At 37.3% G+C, this 19,299-nt stretch overlaps 2 protein-coding genes across 2 annotated transcripts; one reads left to right on the top strand and one right to left on the bottom strand.

The window, feature by feature from the left end:
• Positions 1-3,205: 3,205 nt before the first annotated feature.
• Positions 3,206-5,631, bottom strand: LOC113715636 (WAT1-related protein At3g28050). The gene is made up of 7 exons (XM_027239896.2): positions 5,135-5,631; positions 4,969-5,031; positions 4,748-4,861; positions 4,429-4,660; positions 4,180-4,338; positions 3,856-4,007; positions 3,206-3,484 (listed from the first exon to the last, which is right to left on the bottom strand). Exons 1-7 carry the CDS (start codon positions 5,305-5,307, stop codon positions 3,334-3,336), a joined length of 1,044 nt encoding a protein of 347 aa, XP_027095697.1. The 5' UTR covers positions 5,308-5,631; the 3' UTR covers positions 3,206-3,333.
• A 10,869-nt stretch (positions 5,632-16,500) lies between these two features.
• On the top strand, positions 16,501-18,521 carry LOC113715601 (protein RICE SALT SENSITIVE 3). The gene is made up of 7 exons (XM_027239843.2): positions 16,501-16,740; positions 16,865-16,918; positions 17,047-17,220; positions 17,306-17,411; positions 17,562-17,603; positions 17,700-17,756; positions 17,871-18,521. The coding sequence occupies exons 1-7, from the start codon at positions 16,604-16,606 to the stop codon at positions 18,372-18,374; spliced, it is 1,074 nt and encodes a 357-aa protein (XP_027095644.1). The 5' UTR covers positions 16,501-16,603; the 3' UTR covers positions 18,375-18,521.
• Positions 18,522-19,299: the final 778 nt, after the last annotated feature.

Raw genomic sequence — 19,299 nt, forward strand, 5'->3', positions numbered from 1 at the left:
TAAAGAAAGGGTACCAAATGAAATTTCTCATATTTAGGCACATCATGATGATTTGATCCAAGAAGTGCTATATGGTTGTAAGTACAATTGAAAATTTTGATATTCAATATGGTCTTGATTTGAAAAATAAAGGGGGAGTTTGTTTTTGATTGATGCCAAAAGGGGGGGTAGGATTTATTGAAATTTCTTTGTATGTTGGCACTTTCTAAGGGGGAGCTTTATTTGAACTTATTTGATAAAAGAAATCTTCATTTTGTTTGTCATCATCAAAAAGGGGGAGATTGTTGACATTGGTCGATCAATCCTTGGTTTTGATGATTAACAAACCAAAATGTAGATTTGGGCTAATGTTTTTATGTGAGTAATTTGTTAGAACAGATTCTTGTGGCATAAAAGAAGAAGCAAAAACAGGGCACTCATGTCGGACGCTATCGGACGTCCGAAAGGATGAAGAACATCAAGAAGGAAACTCTGTCGGACGCTCGTGAGGAAGCATCGGACGTCCGGAAGGATCGGACGCACGCCTCGGACGCACATCGATCGCATCGGACGTCCGAGAAATTTCGCAAAAATTTGATGACTCTCTGCCTACGTTCGGACGCAGGGTTCGGACGTCCGACAGGTGGTTTGGACGCAGGGTTCGGACGTCCGACAGGAGGTCTCGGACGTCCGACAGGCCAACGGCTAGTTTTGACAGCATTTAATATTTGACCGTTGGAGAGCCTTTTGAAGCCATTTCTCACCTTCTATAAACACCCCAAAGCACAAGAAGACAAGGGACTTTTGCCAACACAAAATACAAGCTTACAAGTGAGATTTTTGAGTAGAAAGATTCTTTGTTGGTTGTATAAGGGGTTGGAAAAGTTGGGTTGTGAGGTTGCTCAAGTGAAAACCTTGGTGAAGGTGAACCTATCACTTGGAGTGGTAAAACCTTGGTGAAGGTTGCCTCATTTGTATAAAATAGTTCTTAATTGGGTGAGTGATCTTTCAAGTGTAGGTTGTTGAGAGTTAACTAGAATTGTTGTAAAACTCCTTGGCTCAACCAAAGAGTATTTGGGGTGAGGAAGGAGTGAACCTTCACTTGTACATCTTGGTTAGCATCGCCATCAATTGAAGAGGCTATTGGATTGATATTTGGTTTGCATTTCTTATCTTTTCTCTTTAATTAAGTTTTCTTTATTGTGCTTAAATTTGATATATCTTTGTGCATCATTGTGAAATTGTTTGTACTCATTGGGTTGCACCGGGCATTACAAATCATTAATATACTTAAGAATGTTTAGAAGAGAATTTAAAAATAGCTTTCAATCCAAAAGCACAATTGTCAAACAGAGCTTATTACATAGACAATATAGATTAGGAGGATAAGATAAGCACGTAACTGAACTAAAAATTAATATCAAAAGAAAAAAACAATATAAAAGGTAATGCAAAAATGTAGCTGAAGAGTGTACAATCCAAGCTCATGATAGAGCTAACAAGGAAGAAAAAGGTGAAGCTCAACAGAAGGTTAAATCAAGTGAAGCTATTTAGAAGAACGAAACCAGTGATCGGTACATTGCATCCGCCAAGAACAATTGCATCGATAATTTGGACTTTAGTAACATAATACTTGAATTCTGAATGTGTGATGCCAGGGGTACATAATCTCTATTCCATTGGCTCCAAAGATCAGTATATATAGCAAATGATTTTCTTACCTCTTACGGATCACTTGATTAAGCATATAGGATCATGGAAATCAATTTATATGCATTAATTAATAAGCAGAAAAATATTACTCAAATCTGAAAGTTAGGTGCTTTGGTAGGTAAATGGAGAAGGTAACAAGGAAATATACCAAATGGTAATAAAATGAATATCCAGAAGCCAAATGGTACAAAACCCATTGGTGCTATCAATGCAGAATATCTCAGCTGTGTGTTAATAGATGCACGGGTTTGAAGCAAAAACATCAAAATGCAACTCCAGGCACAGACAAAAAAAAGCCCATGAATGCATAAGTTTTACATCTGTCCAAGGTTTTCTAATGTCGACATAATCCAAAAGATTTCCTACTACATCAATGCAGCTTCAAGGAATACCATGGATAAAGAAAGATCAGACAAGTCTTTGTTTTTTTTTTTCTTGGGCACTGCCAGAGTTATCAGTTTCTGTAGATTCCCCTTTCTATCTCTCCAACATCTCTAAACCTTGCAGTGAGGCGAACTTGTACTCATTAAGAAGATCATTCTCCGTCTGAATTAAAAAACGTGCCATGTTAATAAATTGGATAAGTGAAGATTCAAGGGGGACGGAAATGATTAATGTAAAAAAAATGACCTGATTCTCGAGTTTGAGCATTCCGTTCTTCAGCTTGGACAAGTTAATTGTTGGCGCTGATGTGGAAATCAAGTGACTGATATGGCTGGTTAGTTTAGTACTTCAAAGGGACTTGTAATATTTTGTTTATTACTAAATGCAAGACTTGAGAGAAGGTCCATCTGTACTGCATGAACCGGACAATACTAACTTTGCTGTCGTTGGCGGAACATTTGTTTATTAGTTACTGTCGACATTAACATGGAAGCTTCTCAAGTTACGAGAAAGATTCCCCCGAAAGTAAGATGGGCATTTGCAGGTTTCTTAATTTAACTGATTTACGTCGATTTCTGATCGGAGTGGATCAATTTTAAAAAGACCCTGCGTCAGGGATCAGCTGCTCAAAGTAAAACTAGTGAATACTGATAATTACACCCACTACTCGATTAAGAAATATTGGGACCACTCTATTTCGGGGAAAATAAAAGGAAATAAACAAATAGTGGGACCACATCATATAGTCATAGAATTTGGCAGCTGGATCCGAAAAGAAGACAAGTTATTAAATTTGCCACCATAGCCGGCCGGCGGAGAACGAGAGCGGAATCCGCGCCAACGAAGGTTTCCAGACGTGACGTGGGATGCAGAAAAGGAATTGAGAAATTCGATATCCCACCCCTACCTTTCTTATTGTTAGATTTTTACCCCAAATGATTTTTCAGCTCTAAATTTCTCGGTTCTTAATAATTCTTTGCCACACAATGATGTATTTCAAGTAATGCGTGTTCCCTCAGTTTTAAGCACACTGGTTATAAAGTCAATTCGAGTCTTTGCTCGCACTTGTATATCTTTTGAAAGTAATATAATCAAATATCGTTTCGAAAAAAAAAAAAAAAATAATGCGTGTTTCAAATTTGTTCACTTCTTCAATCCAAATTCACCTATCCAAATCCAAGTGCAACATTTCATTCTTCCAAGGAAAAAATGATTTTATTTTACGCCATCTTTGAGACTGTTTGGTGCATTCTCTTCTCAATTGGCATCTTTGGTACTCAAGAGAGGGGCCTTTTCACCCCCTGATTCCAAGTTGTTCACTCCATTGTCATCAACCAGCTTCCTTTCTTTAGCTTTTCCCCACATCACAGAGTAAAATCCGATTAGAATGATAATAGAGCCCACCAGACTGCAAATAAATTGAAATTCCTTGTCACTGATTGTTTGCAGAGAAAATAATCACGACCCAAAACAAATAGCAACTATCCTATAAGAATGTATTCCAATCAATTGCTTATTGAATCCAAACAACGGTTTTTTTTGTTAGAGCGTAAATCGAAGGGCTCGAACTTGGACCCTCTTACTTATATTCTCTCATCTCGAACCATCTAACCCGTCTCTTTCCCTCAATACCAAACAAAGGTAATTAAATAGCACTAAATCAGGAACAGAAACAACTAGCAACAAACTTCCAAGAATGTACCCCCCAAAAAAAAAATGAATGTACAATCAAATATGATATTAGGGTTTGCAGGAAAGCACAGAGAGTAATGTCAACACCTGCCAAGATAGAAAGTGTCATGGAGAAAGATCACCCCCATTGCAGTTCCGAGGACAACGCCTATGGGATGAAATGTTGCTGCAAAAAGAGGGCCCTTTTTCCTCACGCACCAGGAACCAATAGTCAGTTGAAAAATATTGCCAAAGAATCCCTAAAATTGTGTACATTTAGTACATGAAATGAAGGATGTTAGACAATCAAAAAAGTCAAGAAAGGGCTAGAAACTTTATGAGTCATCAGATATGACTATCTTCGTTCAAGAAACAAATTCATTAGCAATCAGTGAACCAGGATAAATGCTGCAGGAGTCTTTACACGCATACCCCGTATAGAACAGCAACCAACCTCGTCTTTGTTTTTAAGCTGAATGCACTGAGGTCTCTTTCCAGAATTAGAGAAGAAGCTAGAGAAAAAATAGCCACAAAGCAGCTATAAAAGAACATTATGATCAACTCCACCGGATACTTCTTAAGGACAAATGCCTGAAAACATAAAAGGGAAACAATTATAATCTCTTATTTCTGAACTATAACTGTCTTCAAATGATAGCCTCCTTCAGACCATTAGTTAACCTGTGCAATCATAAGTAGAGAAGCAATCACACAATCAATGCCAAAAAGCAGTCCACCAAGCAGCACATTTGCTGACTGGGTAAGAGGTTGAAGGGTGAGATTTGAGTGAGATGGGAGCATCAGTAAGGGGGGTCCTTGATAAAGAGTTGCAACCAGAGCACCCGAGATTGCTACAACAGTCCCAATGGATTTGGCCAGTGTGCTGAAGCTTCTGCAGTCCACTGTTTCCATCCTGAGCCACCCATTGCAATCTTATTCAGATGAAAATTTTTAGCTGTCTACCCAAACTAAATGCCTAAATGGACGAAGTACTGCGAACCTGAATAAAACGGCAAATAAAAAGGTAATCCCGGGGATAAGGTTCATCATTGCTGAGATAAGCGATGAAGGGGCATAGAAAGTCCCAGCATAGCCAAATATCTGCACCAAGAACCTGTGTATGATGAACTACTTCAGTTTACACTTATGATACAGATTAAAATAACAATAAAAGTTTACGTTGCACAGAGTACATGAAACTATTCGGAGCGTTTTACATACCCAATTAGGCCAATCAAGAAACAGCAGCCAAGAAAATGGAAAGAAAGCTTGGGACGGGCTGATCTGAACCAGATCGAAGTAGTGAAAAAACAGAACAAAATGAGTCAAAGAAGCAAACTTTTGCAGATGAAATGAAGATTGGATTTGGATATGGAGAGGGCACCACCTTTTGATGAGAAAACAAAGAGGAAGAAGAATGAGTGCACCCGAAGCACTGGAGTAGAAAACAAGGCTGAATGTTGTCATTCCACTTAACATAGCTTTCTTGGTTACTATCAAAAGCCCCACCTGTGCAAACTGCTGAACCACCATGCCCACAGAAGGCAGTGAACTCTCCATCCTCACAAGATTTCTGTATGCGACTATGCAGAGTGCAGATCAATTGCGGATTATCTGGGTGGGTTCTTGATGACAGAATTATCTGGGTGGGTTCTTGATGATATCCAAGAGAGAAAAATTAAGTGAACCGGATGAAGATAGGGTGGACCTGGGGGACCAAAAGTCGGCTTTTCATATAGGGTTCAGAAGGCCGGGTTGCCAGAGCTGAGCAGCACAAACCATACGTGCTGAATACTAGCATCATCAGAGATGTAAAAGCTGGTGAGAGGCCAATGAGAATGTTCCCCAGATATGCACTGGAAGGGTAACCAATTACAAGTAATGGATAGCACAGATGGAATTGTTAAAGGTAGTGATTCAAGGGATTTTCAATTGTTTTTCCTTTGAGTAAATACAAAATTTCAGGAAGTGGTTAGCATGTTTTTTTGATAATTAATTTGTGCTGCATGAAGATTAAAGCGGACATTACGAATATTATTTGGTTTGTGACGCATTTGTTTAATAATTAGTGTCCGCATCAACCAATTTTAGGGCGTAGATCAACTTAAGATAAAGATTCTCCCAATGAATCAATTTTAAAATGAATTTGCGTCGACTAACAGCTGATCAAGGTATAATAACTGGTCGCAATTACACCAACTCCTTGATTAAATAAATAGAAAATATAAGGAACAAGTTGTTGAAGGTACATTGGGACTCATTTTGTTCAAAAAAAAAAAAACAAAAACAAAAGAAAAGAAAGAAGCGCGCATTGGGATACTTGGATAGCATAAGTTTTTTTTTTTTTTTTAATTAAGAAAAAACTGAACTATTCTTAATAAAATATTTAATAAATTGAACGAAACCAAATATTTAACACGCCAACATTGCAACTAATGGCCAATTAGGATACATGTTATTGTACTGCTTCAGTGCGTTCAATATGTGGATTTGGGTACTGGATCCAAAAAAATAAAAACCTTTATTGTCGAAATCGAATATCGTCTTTAAATATTTACTTAATTATTTATAATTTTTGTAAACTCAAAAAAAAAAATAACGAATTGTTGTTGAGCGAAATGAAGTAGACAACTGAATAGATACCTGACTAAGTAAATTTAAGACTTCCTGGTGGGTAAATATCAATGCATATATAATATTCCTGGATTGCCTATCATCCCAAAAACCAAATCATACTGACGTAGATTTCTTGGTGGTGCTCATACTGGCACCCGTTTTATAGTTGTACTAAAATCAATGCTAATATTTGCCAATGATTAGTTTTAAACAAAGGCTTTACTAACTAAAGTTTTAAACACTTTAAAAAAAAAAATTCCCCCCCCCTTTTTTTTTGCGTGATTAGTCTATTATTTGAGAATTTTTTTTGCCTGCTGATCACTTATGCATGAAAAAAGTTTTGTCGTATGAGTTTTTTGTAGTATTGAATGTTTGACTTGTATTCATCTTTGAGGCTAATTTGTAGTATCATATAATCGCATGACTTGTCCATATTCTATGTCTTAGCTCAATTTAGGCCAAGCATGGGTTTTTATCACACATTAGATTGGTCTGACAAAAATACCTGCAACTATTGAACTAAAAGAACATACTTAATTAACTCAATTCTCTTTCCTTTGTCTTTACTTGAAAAAACAAAAACAAAAAGAAAAGGAAAAAGATTGCCAACTCGCCCCCTTAGGAGAATGGGGATTGGTTTGCAGGCCTCCAAGCTTGACCGCAGAAAAATGAGAAAATGGCAAGGCTTTTTTTTTTTTTTTTTTTTCCCTTCAATTCAAATGATACTCTATTGTCTAAACTTTAGAAGGAGAAATGGGAAGAGGAGAGTTGAGATTCGAACTTCAATCGAAGTCAAGTAAGCCATTGAGGGTGTTTAGATAAAGTATTATTGAAAATATTTTGGCCTTGTTTGGCAAGCAAGTTTTTGTCCAAATTTGTCTGCTATAAGTTTTTTAACAACTTTATCTACAGCAACCTCAAAAAATTTCTCAAAATTTTTAAACTATACACTTCAAAATATTCAAAAAAATTTTCTACAATTTCTACAGAAAGTTATAGTAAAATTTTAGACAAACATCCAAAAAATTCACTTGCCAAACGAGGTCATTTATTGTAACATTTTTTGATGTGATGTATTTGAGATAAAAAAAGATATAATTGAAAATATAAAAAGTGATTGAAAAATATGTTTATAATTCAAGTTAAATAACATATGAAATATTAACTTCTTTTTTTTTTTTTTTTGGTTTTCTGTTGAATTTGGATCTAGACGTGCTTTCCTATCCACTAAATTGAGCCCGTGCAACAGGGCAAATGAGTTGCCAAGTATAGTGGGCCACCAATTGAATGGGCCAGATGATAAGCACGTAAATTTACAAGTCAGAAGAAGCACATGCAGGTCATTAAGTGCAGGCTCGCGTTATCATGCAGATCTTGTGAACAAGGACGAGGTCTTAGCGACACTCAAGCAGGGCAAGTAGGCCCAAACAATTTGGGCTTCAGACTAATATGGTAGCGCAGATTCAAGCAAGTACTTCCGCAACACAGAGACCCCAGAGAACATGCAAAATCTTGAAATGGAGATTGTCCATTGGCTCAACAAAAGTTCACAAGACATGGTAAGCTACATATTTGGAATTTTTATCTTCATCACTTTATGTGATCGTAAAACGATACCAATTTTAGTGCATGACTAATGATTAATGTAAGATGGTGTTCACGTTATGATTAATCGACTGAAGGCATGAAAACACAGTATTGAATTTAATATGTAATGCAAAACAAAATAACCATTGTACCGAATGTCAAAAACTGAGTAAAAAAAAAAAAAAAATTCGACAAGGCAATTAGTCATGACAGTCGTTCGCCGATATGGAAGGACCTAATTCGTGTCTGTAACATATTTTGTGATGTGAGATAAAAACAAAGGTTGAAAATATAAAATGTGGTTGAGAATTGTATTTATGATACAAGTAAAATAATATTTGAAAAAAAAAAGGTAGTAATCCAAAAGTACTTTTAAATGTTGAAGAGGTATTGATCTAATGGCTGAGATTAAGACTTTACCTCAAGAATTAGAAGTTTTCAATTCAAATCTCCCATTCCTTCCCCTTATTTCTTAATTATCACCCCTATCCTGCTTTAAAAAAAAAAATTTTATTTAAAAAAAGAAGAAGAAGAAGAAGAAAGTGCTTTTAAGAATTTAGATTCTTCAAATCTAAACTAAGCAAAACAAAGGTGTACGAGTCCAAACAATGGCATGGCCTGTGGAGGTCTGTATAGGCAAGGAATTAGCTAGATAGGTAGTTGCAGGAAGAATAGTGTGTGGCTGTAGCGATATCACGGTGACTAGAGAGCCCAGCCCCATTACCCCCCACATGCCAGCCTTCTGTAAAGACACACTCCTCCTCCAATTGAACAATCCACATTAAGGGCACTATTCAACATCATCTCATTTATGCAAGAGTCTGTGCTACCAAAACAGAAATATACAAAGAGTCTGCGCGTGACAGGCAGGAAATTAAGTTTTGGGAAATTTATGCAGACTTGTCAAGCTAACGTAATATCAACTATCAAGCGTGGCCGGTGGTTAGGAGGAAAACGAAAGCACCTCAGAGATGTAGAGCATGGTACCCTAATGCCCTATACTGTGTCAAAATAATAATAATAATTTTATAGAGAGAGCTGGAAATGATCCCTCTAATATTACAAGTTCAGAAGAAACTAGAGAGGGAGGACAGCACTTTATGTGAGATTGCTCCAACGTCCTTATCAAATGGAAAATGGAACCCCACATATCTCAGTCATGTCCTCAATCACTGACCTAAGATGCCTATTCCATCTTTCTATGATTGTAAGTCCCTTTCAGAACTCTGTTGGGTAAAGGATGTAGCATCATCAATAGATCCCACAACCAACTCTTGCAATCATGGCACCTCATTTGCACCAGCCTCCCCCTCCTCCTCCTCCTCCTCCTCCTCCTCCTCCTCCTAATGTGTGGTTTTTAGTAATTAATTGTTTTGAGCATTGCAACGGGGACTAGCAAAATTAATTCCATGTGAATGTTTCATTCAATCGCAAAGTAACAGAAGGTACGGTCTATAATGTAAACGGAATTGATCAACTATAGACCACATGATGTTGGAGATATGATGTATTCATTTCCATGCAATAAATTGTTTCATGTACTAATTAATTAAGCATATAATAAATCAGAACACCGATTAATTAATTATAAGTATTTGGTTGGTCACAACCCCAAGCAAGCAAGGGCGTGTGTGTTTTAATTTGTGCTGCAGAGACGAACTAAATGTTGCCTGTTTTTCCATTGCAAGTTTGCAACTAAAAGTAGGAGCCCCGTTGTTAATTAGCTAGCTAGGAAATGAGTTCTAGGTGGAAACGATTTAGATTAGCCAGATTAAGGATGTCATAATTAATAGCAATCTGAATATTTTGGTTGCTAGAATAGCTCCGGTCTATGTTTCCGCAGGCATCTCATTTGAAACCCAAAAAGCTATGGACGGCCTTCAGCTTGGCCCTTGTAAATGAATAAATTATCATTTGTGAAAAGGTGTCGCTTTCTCTATTTAGATTCTAGAGATATAAAAGACCACAGGTCCGTACGGGTACCCTTAAAAGGAGTATATATATATATATATATATATATATATATATATATATATATATATAGATAAAAATAAAATAAAATAAAATAAAATAAAACTGGTAATTGTACCAGACCACTAAAATAATTCAGCTTTCCACGTTGATGATGATACAATATTGTGCTCCCAAAGTAGAGACAAGAAAAAAAGGGGAACACATTGATCAGCTAATTAAATGTTGTGTTAAACACATTGATCAGCTAATTTGCTTGGGTCCTGAATCTTTGATTATTTGCACTTTGCAGCAAAGGATGGACTACAGGGAAAGGCGAAAGCGACTGACAAGCGACGATGGCTTTCATTTCTTTTTATTTTCTTTCCAATCCATGGGGTATGACTATGAAGTATGAAGGGGTGAGCATATGTGAACTATATATGAAGGATTTTGCTTTTGGTTTTTTTTGGATGCGTGCATAAAGCTCTTGCGGGCCAAAAGAATCATAAGCAGCTAGACAGCCACGTGATGATGATGGCTTCTCAATTTTCGCAGTTGAGGAAGTTGGGAAAAAAAAATTATGATCAAAATGGGCAGTTTCTTTTGATTCCCTTGACCCACCCACTCCATTGAATTTACTATTTATACTCTTTTTTTTTTTTTTTTGCAGTCCCACTGAAATATTTTGGGAGCGTTTCAGAATGAACTATATAGTATATATATTTCCTTCACCGGAGTATATTTTCGAAACAAGAAAGAACATACAGCTAGGTTTCAATAATTAATGTTTCATTCGTATGCTAATATTAACCTTTTTTTTTTTTTTTTTCGCCACAAGGGTGTCCGGGTCAATTCTTACGGGGCCCGATTAATCCCCTGCGGCCGGGCCCGGCGCCCCAACCCGGTCCGAACACGTTAAGTGCGCGCGGAGGAATCTAGCGGAACGGAGACTCGAACTTGTGACCTCAAAATTCACTGGTGAGAGGCGCTGCCGCTAGACCATTCACGCGGAGGCTAATATTAACCATCTCCTAATTAAAAATTTATCAATCTCATGAACTTATTAATTACGTCTACAAAAAAACTAAATTCTTACGAGCACTTCATTTCAGGAAAGAATAATTTACGAGTACTTTCGTTTGACAAAACCCTAAACAAACTAACTGACCCTCCAAAAATTCGCTACATGTTTCCTTCCTTATTAATTTGTCTACCCGGCCGGCCATATTCCCCTTAGTTACAACTCATGGTGAAAAAAGGAGGGGACAAAACAAATGCGATGATAATCGTATCATGGATGATGGTGTAGGGTTTCTGCAGTAGACAGTAGTAATTTTTTACTCTTCTTCCTTTATGTATTATTGTCCATGACTTGCATGCCCTACACTTTGTAAAGGGTGACTGCTAGCTATATTTATCATGCATAATTGCATACTGGACATGACGAGAATTGGGATCCAGCTGCTTCATCACTGGCAAGAAGAAAGTTCCGTCCTCGATCATTAGTCGAAGGGCAGCAAATTGATCGACTTATTATTTCCATAGCCCTGACCTACAGGTTTAATTGCTCTAATTTTCAATCTCACACAATTACTTGGTAGAAATCAAGAATCTTTCCCCTTACATAACCCAAAAAAAAAAAAAAAAAAGGAATTCCATATAGCGTTTGACTATATACTTAGTGGCCGAAAAGAAATTAGTACCGACCAACCAGCAGTCTCATTCACCACCAATTCTCAGTGCATTACAACTCGATCTACCGCAACCTCAGACAGAGTTAAGGTCACTCTCATCTCCCTTAGCCCAGCTCCCCCCCAAACCGCCGCCACCCTTTTGCAACCCCAAAAAGAAGAAAATAATAATAGCACACAATAAAGGAAAAAGGACTCGTTCCTCTACAATCCGATGGAGAAGCTCATGAAATTAGAAGAAGCAAGAGAGAAATAATTAATTAAAGAAAAGGCCCTATCAATTGTGTGTCATGCATCCTTAATTGCATGGGCCATGCTGCACAGTGCAAACACACAGTAGTGTTGTTATTATGGCCTAAAAGGCTAAAATCCTTTCATTTTTTGCGCTTTATGTTTGTGCCAAAATATGGATAGCGACCCTCGGTTGTATGGTTCATTTTTCCTTTCTGCAGAATGGGAGGACCCTAATAATGCACAAAAAACTCGATGACCTTTTAGAAAAAAAATTGGTCTCTAATCGTTTTCCAATGTCATGGACCCCCAAGGCACCGTACAAGTGGGAAATTTTATTTTAAACATAAGGGTGTGTGGTGTAGTCACTAGTCAGTCATAGAAACGGCAAAAGAAAACCTATATATAATCGTGAAATCATGAGCACTAGTTTTTCCAAATTTATGGTTTTCTCTCAATTTAATTTTGTATATAAAAGAACAAGATCACTAAGATTCCTATGGATGGCAAAATGATACTTTAAAATATATTCGGGCAATACAATTCTTTTTTTTTTGGCGCCCCTTAAGCTCGACTTTCAAATGTCTCCAGATTTGGCATGAATTCTTAGACATATGATCTATGTGTGGTGCTTGGACAATTAACAAGGTTTACAAAAAATCAAAGAAGTGGAGTGATGGATGTTTATGTACCGGCCCCATGCGATGCACATCTTCATATGCAATCGATAATTATTTAATTGAAAAAATTTTCTGCTCAAGTTGATTTTAAATGGTCCAATCCAATGAATCACAGGCGCATTGGAAATTGTAGAAAATACTTTTCATAATAGTATATACATATATTGGTGAAGGAGAAAAACTGCAATTGATGATACACTACCAATTTATCACTCCAAGAAACACTGAAATTTAGATTTCTGGACATCAACCAATTCTTGATAGTGTACGTATATGATTAGCTGCTGCCAATATTCTGAGTTTAGCCTGCTGTAGCTTCACTTTGGCTTTCTCTTGAGTTGGTAAGGACAGGAAGCAACGCAACCAAAATCCATTGGTTTATCAATCATCATGGACCAGTCTAGTACCCTTTTGCCTCCTTGTATTTTACTACACAACCTTGTAGGTGACCTGTTGGAACTCCATCGATCTGGCATCACGCTTGCATTCTTGAACAGGGCTCTCTCTGCAAGTGAAGAAATGGATAGGTCCAGCTGAATAAAAAAAAAAACATCTAATAACTTATGGTGGTGATCGAATTGCTAAGTATTCCATCTTGCTTTTAATTAGTACAGCAGCAACCGATAATAACGGGAATTAACCCGTAGAGTAGAGTAGGATTTGCTTCCTCCGAAGTATGCAATCTCCGGATCCTGTGGTTCTCCTGTCTTGTGATAAAAAAAAAAAAAAACGATTTGATTTTTATATATATTTCGCATTATCTCTCTAGTTATTTATAACAAGTGTTTCATCACATCAAGTTGTGTTAGAATTGACGTGCATGGCGACGAAATAAAATTTTTGTGGCGTGAGATAATTACTAAAAGAACTAATCGGCTAGCCTTTTTTTTTTTACAAAAAAAAAAAAAAAGATTTCTACAATCATTTTGCCACGATATCGTATAGGTATTCCGCCAGCCAAACTAATTTCGTATAGGAACCTTTCTTTTTTTTTTTCAACAGAAAGAAAAACAGCTCTCCTAACCTACACTTAATTTGGATACGATCGATTACTATTACTAGCTTTATGAGTAGAATAAATATGTACATGTATGGATGCATTTACTTGGTTTTTTTTTTTTTGGGTTTGCATTATTGATAATTGAGTGGAGAATAGGGAATAAAAATACGTACATGTATGGATATAAGAGACATGCAGCAATGGCAAGGATGGGGAGGACAGAATTTCCACTTCCTTAATGGAGGAAAGGGATGGGGCATTCCACACTTCGTTATCTTGACCCAAGTCTCTGTGCCAAACTTTGATACCACACCAACTTCTTCTTCTTCTTCTTCTTCTTCAAGCCTATCATCGATCGCGTGTCATCCATTCCATAACAAAAACAATTCTTAAACAATTGGTGTCATTGAATAGAACAAAATCACATGTCGTACGTCCCCAATACAAATCTACACCTCCACCATCACTGTCATTCAATTTACGTCCATGCAAAATGCTTGCACTATAATAATAATTATACTACCCCCATACTACACTCTTTTCCTTTTCTCCCCATTTCTTTTTTCTTATTTCGCATGTTAAGAAGCTCCTCCAAAAGAACACATATATATATATCCATTTTTGAATGTGAACTGAGCCACCCCTCCTTGAAAATATTAGCATGTGTTTGCATTGCACTGATGATCATCAAATGAATAGATGCATTAGCTATATTATATGGAGCCTAAAAAAGTGTAAACTTCGCTCAATATTGAGAAACAAAACGTTGCAATCACGTACGCCTCAATGTCTTACATCACTGGCTCAGACCGTGTCCCCAACAACACTATTCTTTCCACTCAGTGCCTTTGCTGACCGTGCAAAATGCGAATTTATCCTTCAGTAACACAAGCCCTTCTCTCTATCTCTCTTTCTCCCTTTCTCTTCCCCCAGTCCCCACCCCCTCCCTTCAATAAAAGAACCTTATTCATTCTCCCTCTCTCTCTTTGTGCAGTGTGCGGTGAAATGGGGTTGCCTTAGAAGAAGCCAAACACAAAATAATGAAGATACCAACTGATACAACTCTGTCACTGTCAAGAAAAAATTTATGATGGACATAAATGCTGGTTTATCACTGTAAAAACTTCTTTTATCCATAATTTGTTACTGTTAGTGACGGTACAGTTACTTGGTTACTGAATGGTCAAACACAAAGGCTATTAATTGCCTTGTTTTCAAGGTTGCAGGCTAGAAAGCGATGAGAGGACTGCCTTCCTCTTCTTTTAGTCACCATGCAATTTATATTTATATGTATGTAACACATCACGTATCATCATAATTATCACAAATGAGATAAAAATCCTCCTTCAATTCTTGAAGACTAGTCATGAAATGAGCTCAGCTCTATTGTCGACTAAATACAAAAAGAGTAGTTGATATTAAGGCTAGTCAGTTAGTATCATTTCTACTTAATGTCAGTTGATGTATGTGTCAGCACGTTTTTTCGTGTGTGTTTTTTGCATGACTAATTACATGCACTGGCTATAGTTGAAGGTAGCAAAATAACTTCTTCACGAGTAGAGCATACCCCATTAACATTCTTGATAAGTTATGTAAACTTGCCCAAAAAGTATCTAAATCACTGGGGAAAAAAAAATGCTCAACTTCAGAACTGATAATACTACTCCATCTAAGACTTTGCATGCAAGTCAAACGTTTATATGTATGCACTTGTGAAGTCATAAAATGGGTAACAGAGTGTAGATTACCAACATACATTCCTTCTTCTGAGAAATAATTAGGCTAATCAACACTTCTGAAATTCTACAATGGGCCGGTGTCAATGTGCTTTTTGCCTTCTTTTCTTTGTTCTCATGTGAAATAGAATCACCAACAGGAAATGGCCGTAAAGGAGAACTGTTTGACACTGTTGAAAGGTGCCTAGTGATTAAGATGCTGAGAGGACAAAGTATAACTAATAAGAAGCTACTTAAGTTTGCAAGCAAAATGACATTAATGAAAACGCATTTCTTTGATATTGTAGTGATCTCGAGTGGCCAGTTGCCTTGCATGACCTAATGCTTCTGCTTTATTGGACCACAGGACATTAAAAACTGCACCTAAATGGTTGTAGCATATCATCCTACCATGTACGTCCATGGTACCAGTGCGGCTGATAATTGCATCCATCAGCCTTTGAGCTTGAGGTAGGAAACACATAAGTTGGTCAACAAAACTACAAAAGAGACTCATTCACGTAACGGGAAAGATCATCATGCGAATTTTTTTGAGCTCAGCCATTTTAATAACAGGCAAATTTGAATATGCACACATGGTATAGGACCATCTACAAAATAGAGCATATCTTGTGACATTCTGCATTTTTGTTGACCTATATTAGTCATTTAAGCTAACTACAAAAATCCCACTTAAAAAAAAAAAAAAAATATATATATATATATATATATATATATATATCCCAATGCAAGTTTTACACGTAACTCATTATGAATACTTGAGGAAATAAGAGAAAAAAAATTCCCAAAAAAAAAAAAACATGCTGAGTAGTCAAATGAAGAGGAAAGTAAAAATTAATTAGTAACAGCAAGAGGAAATTTTCCTGGGACTGAAATGAGTATATGGTGTCAGAAATCAAAATGGCTGGGAAACAAGGTCTTGGGGACCGAGGGCTGAGAAGATTTCAAAATGAATTCTGATATAGACTCCAGAGGATCTACTCATGATGATGTAGGTAGAATTAGTATAAGGTTTGGTCCGTCTGATAACTCATTATTGGAGGGAGAAGTAGTGAAAAGTATTGGATGGTTATGAATAGAGGTTTGACAAAGGAACTGTTGGAAACGGGGTAGAGAGGAAAAAGAGTGTGGGCCTAAAGAAATCATTTCGGTAGAAATTAAAGCCTAATTAAGAAAGAGAGAATAAGAGAGGGGGGCCTTCGTGCGGAGGTATAAATTTGAGATTTCCATGGTGGTGGCAACTATCCAGTGGCCTTATATAAAGGAAGAAAGGGATGCTGGGTTTTTCTTTCTTTTGAAGATAGAATAGAAGAAAGAGTGTGAGAGACTCAACACTCAACAAGGACTAAAACTAAAGTAGCGATGGAAGAACAACTCAGCTCATTAGCTGTTACTCATCTTCTTCAACACACTCTAAGAAGCCTCTGCATTCATGAAAACTCTCAATGGGTTTATGCTGTCTTTTGGAGGATCTTGCCTAGAAACTATCCACCACCCAAGTAAAAGAGCCTAACCTAGCTAGTTATATTTCCAAGGAAAGAAAAAAAAAAGACTTTCCTCTTTTTCACCTAAAATGCAATTTGCTCAACTGACATGGGACATTTTTGTGCTTCTAATTAATAGGTGGGATGGCCAAGGAGGAGTATATGATAGGTCAAGAGGAAACAGAAGAAACTGGTATTCTTTCTTAGTCTCTCATAACTCATTCCTGAGATTTATGATCATCAGTAACCACTCTGCATTCTGCACGAGAAAGCTGATAAAGTAAGCTCGAGATAAATGAGTCACAAATTATTAAATGCCAGGATATTGGTTTGGGAAGATGGTTTCTGCAATTTTGCAGCCTCAACAACTGAGATCAACACTGGAGAATGTCCAAGCTCTTCAGTCTATGGGAATTGTGAATATCAACACTATCAAGGACTTCAACCAGAACTCTTCTTCAAGATGTCCCATGAAATCTACAACTATGGTGAAGGGTAAGTGGACTAGATCGACCCGTTCTTTCTCTTATATTTTCTAAATAATTGAAGTAGGTATTGAAGTTTGAATGCTTTGTTGAAGTTTAATTGGAAAAGTAGCTGCTGATCACAGCCACAAGTGGATCTATAAAGAGCCAAATGACCAAGAAATCAACTTCCTGTCGGCATGGCACAACTCAGCTGACTCAGTAAGGAACTCCTCTATCTATATCATATGCATCACCGTGTACATGACAGTCTTAACTTCATGCTACGTACGTGCACTCATTATTTAAAAGGAGGGAAACATAAAACTGTTTTTGTACTCTACCTTGAATTTAATTACATCATCTTGACAGCATCCTAGGACTTGGGAAGCTCAATTTCAGTCTGGTATTAAGGTATGTATGTACGAAATTAATCACTCATACATCCACCTTAAAGTACGTACCATGCTAGATCAACTTACAGCTAGTTTCCTATGCATGATCTTGTAGACTATAGCTTTGATTGCTGTTAGAGAAGGTGTCATCCAATTAGGAGCCGTCCACAAGGTCTCCTCCTCCTTGTCTCTCGCAACATTATTCGCACTCTCATATTTATGTCGAATTAACTCAAAAAATCAATTTTCTGCTTACTAACATTGTGTTTTGAATAATGTCAATAAGGTTGTCGAGGATCTGAGCTATGTCGTATTACTGAGGAAGAAGTTCGGTTACATCGAAAGCATTCCCGGAGTTCTTCTGCCTCATCCATCATCAGCAGCATATCCTTTCAAGATTGATGGTTATGGAGCAACAGAAGGATGGCACTTCCAGGGAAACCTTGCACCACACGCCGAATACTACGACCATCTTCATCAGCCCATGAAAATAACTCCATCAATGAGCAGTCTTGAAGCCCTTCTCTCCAAACTACCATCTGTGGTGGTACCGGCCTCATCCCCTCCAATGCCAGCTTATAACGGTGAAGCCCCACCCCAGTATTTAATGATGAATAAACCAATGGAGTTGATGGGGACGGAGAAAGTTGCCAAGGAAGAATTTGAGGAGGATAAGCAAGAGAAGGATGCTGGCGAGAGTAGTAGCTCAATGTCGTCGTATCATCATCATTTTGGCTATCATCAGGACCTGAATGTTACTGAGGCTATGCAAAACCATGGATACCAATGAGGGGTTAATGTCGTTTAAGATCATTTTCATGTTAGAAGAGTATATCAGCCTCCGCAATTTCAACTGTTTTAGAGCTTGTTCTGATATGTCTGAGCGAGTGTAATTCCTATTGACCTCTTCTTTTCAGTTGTAGAATGAGGACGGATTCTTGTGTGGAATGTATAAATTTCTAGTAGAGTAGTGTATGCTCTGTATCTCTTTGGTGTGCCGGGCACATCCATGGTGGAGACAATGATAACTGGAGTTCATAATCTTTAACTGATTAGCTTGGTTAAAAATGAGGAACAATGTGCTTATAAACCAGCAAGTTGGCGGCACTTATTTCTAGCATACTAGTACTATAATTTTACACTTTTATTTCTTCTTTAGCTTTTTTTTTTTTTTTATAAGATTTCTGCTTTTGCTTTGTCCTTGTTTCCATTGTGAATTTGTGGACCTTATATAGTTTGTACAATTTAAAACCCCGAGGCAGTCACGTTTAAAGAGTAAATAGAAAAGAAATTTGTAAGTCATAAGATGAGAAGAAGAAGATGTCTCTTAATTGTCAAAAAGAATCTTTTTTTTTGTCACAAGACAACATTATGCAGTGCTGCAAAAGTTACGAACCGGACGTGAGGTCAAAAATTACGAGACACCATACGGAGGATAATCAAATTCACTGTTTGAGAGATGGACAGATTTTCTTGATTGGAAATCCATAGTTGAACTCGGGATTTGAAGGGTTTCTCGGCGGTCATCCGCTGTAGCTGATGGTAAAGACATATTACCATTGTTGTCTGTCATGAAACACTTGCTATTTGGACGAGGACCTACCTGTAAGACAGTTCGCTTTCGGCATTGCTAACTGATTACGAAACCCGGCCTCCCATCATGCCTAAAAGCTTTGTTTTTTTTTTGTCGTAACCTCTAATTGGTGGTGGTTTTA

The sequence above is a fragment of the Coffea arabica genome, chromosome 11c (assembly GCF_036785885.1).
Source record: "Coffea arabica cultivar ET-39 chromosome 11c, Coffea Arabica ET-39 HiFi, whole genome shotgun sequence".
Lineage (NCBI taxonomy): Eukaryota > Viridiplantae > Streptophyta > Magnoliopsida > Gentianales > Rubiaceae > Coffea > Coffea arabica.

What these genes read in the sequence shown, in the direction of transcription:
- LOC113715636 (XM_027239896.2), bottom strand. Translation starts at nt 5,307, where the DNA reads ATGGAGAGTTCACTGCCTTCTGTGGGCATGGTGGTTCAGCAGTTTGCA. An exon ending in CTTTGTTTTCTCATCAAAAG is followed by an intron (nt 5,032 to 5,134) that starts GTGGTGCCCTCT and finishes GATCTGGTTCAG; the next exon opens with ATCAGCCCGTCCCAAGCTTT. An exon ending in GACACTTTCTATCTTGGCAG is followed by an intron (nt 3,485 to 3,855) that starts GTGTTGACATTA and finishes ATTTATTTGCAG; the next exon opens with TCTGGTGGGCTCTATTATCA.
- LOC113715601 (XM_027239843.2), top strand. Translation starts at nt 16,604, where the DNA reads ATGGAAGAACAACTCAGCTCATTAGCTGTTACTCATCTTCTTCAACAC. An exon ending in AATTTCAGTCTGGTATTAAG is followed by an intron (nt 17,604 to 17,699) that starts GTATGTATGTAC and finishes ATGATCTTGTAG; the next exon opens with ACTATAGCTTTGATTGCTGT. An exon ending in AATTAGGAGCCGTCCACAAG is followed by an intron (nt 17,757 to 17,870) that starts GTCTCCTCCTCC and finishes AATGTCAATAAG; the next exon opens with GTTGTCGAGGATCTGAGCTA.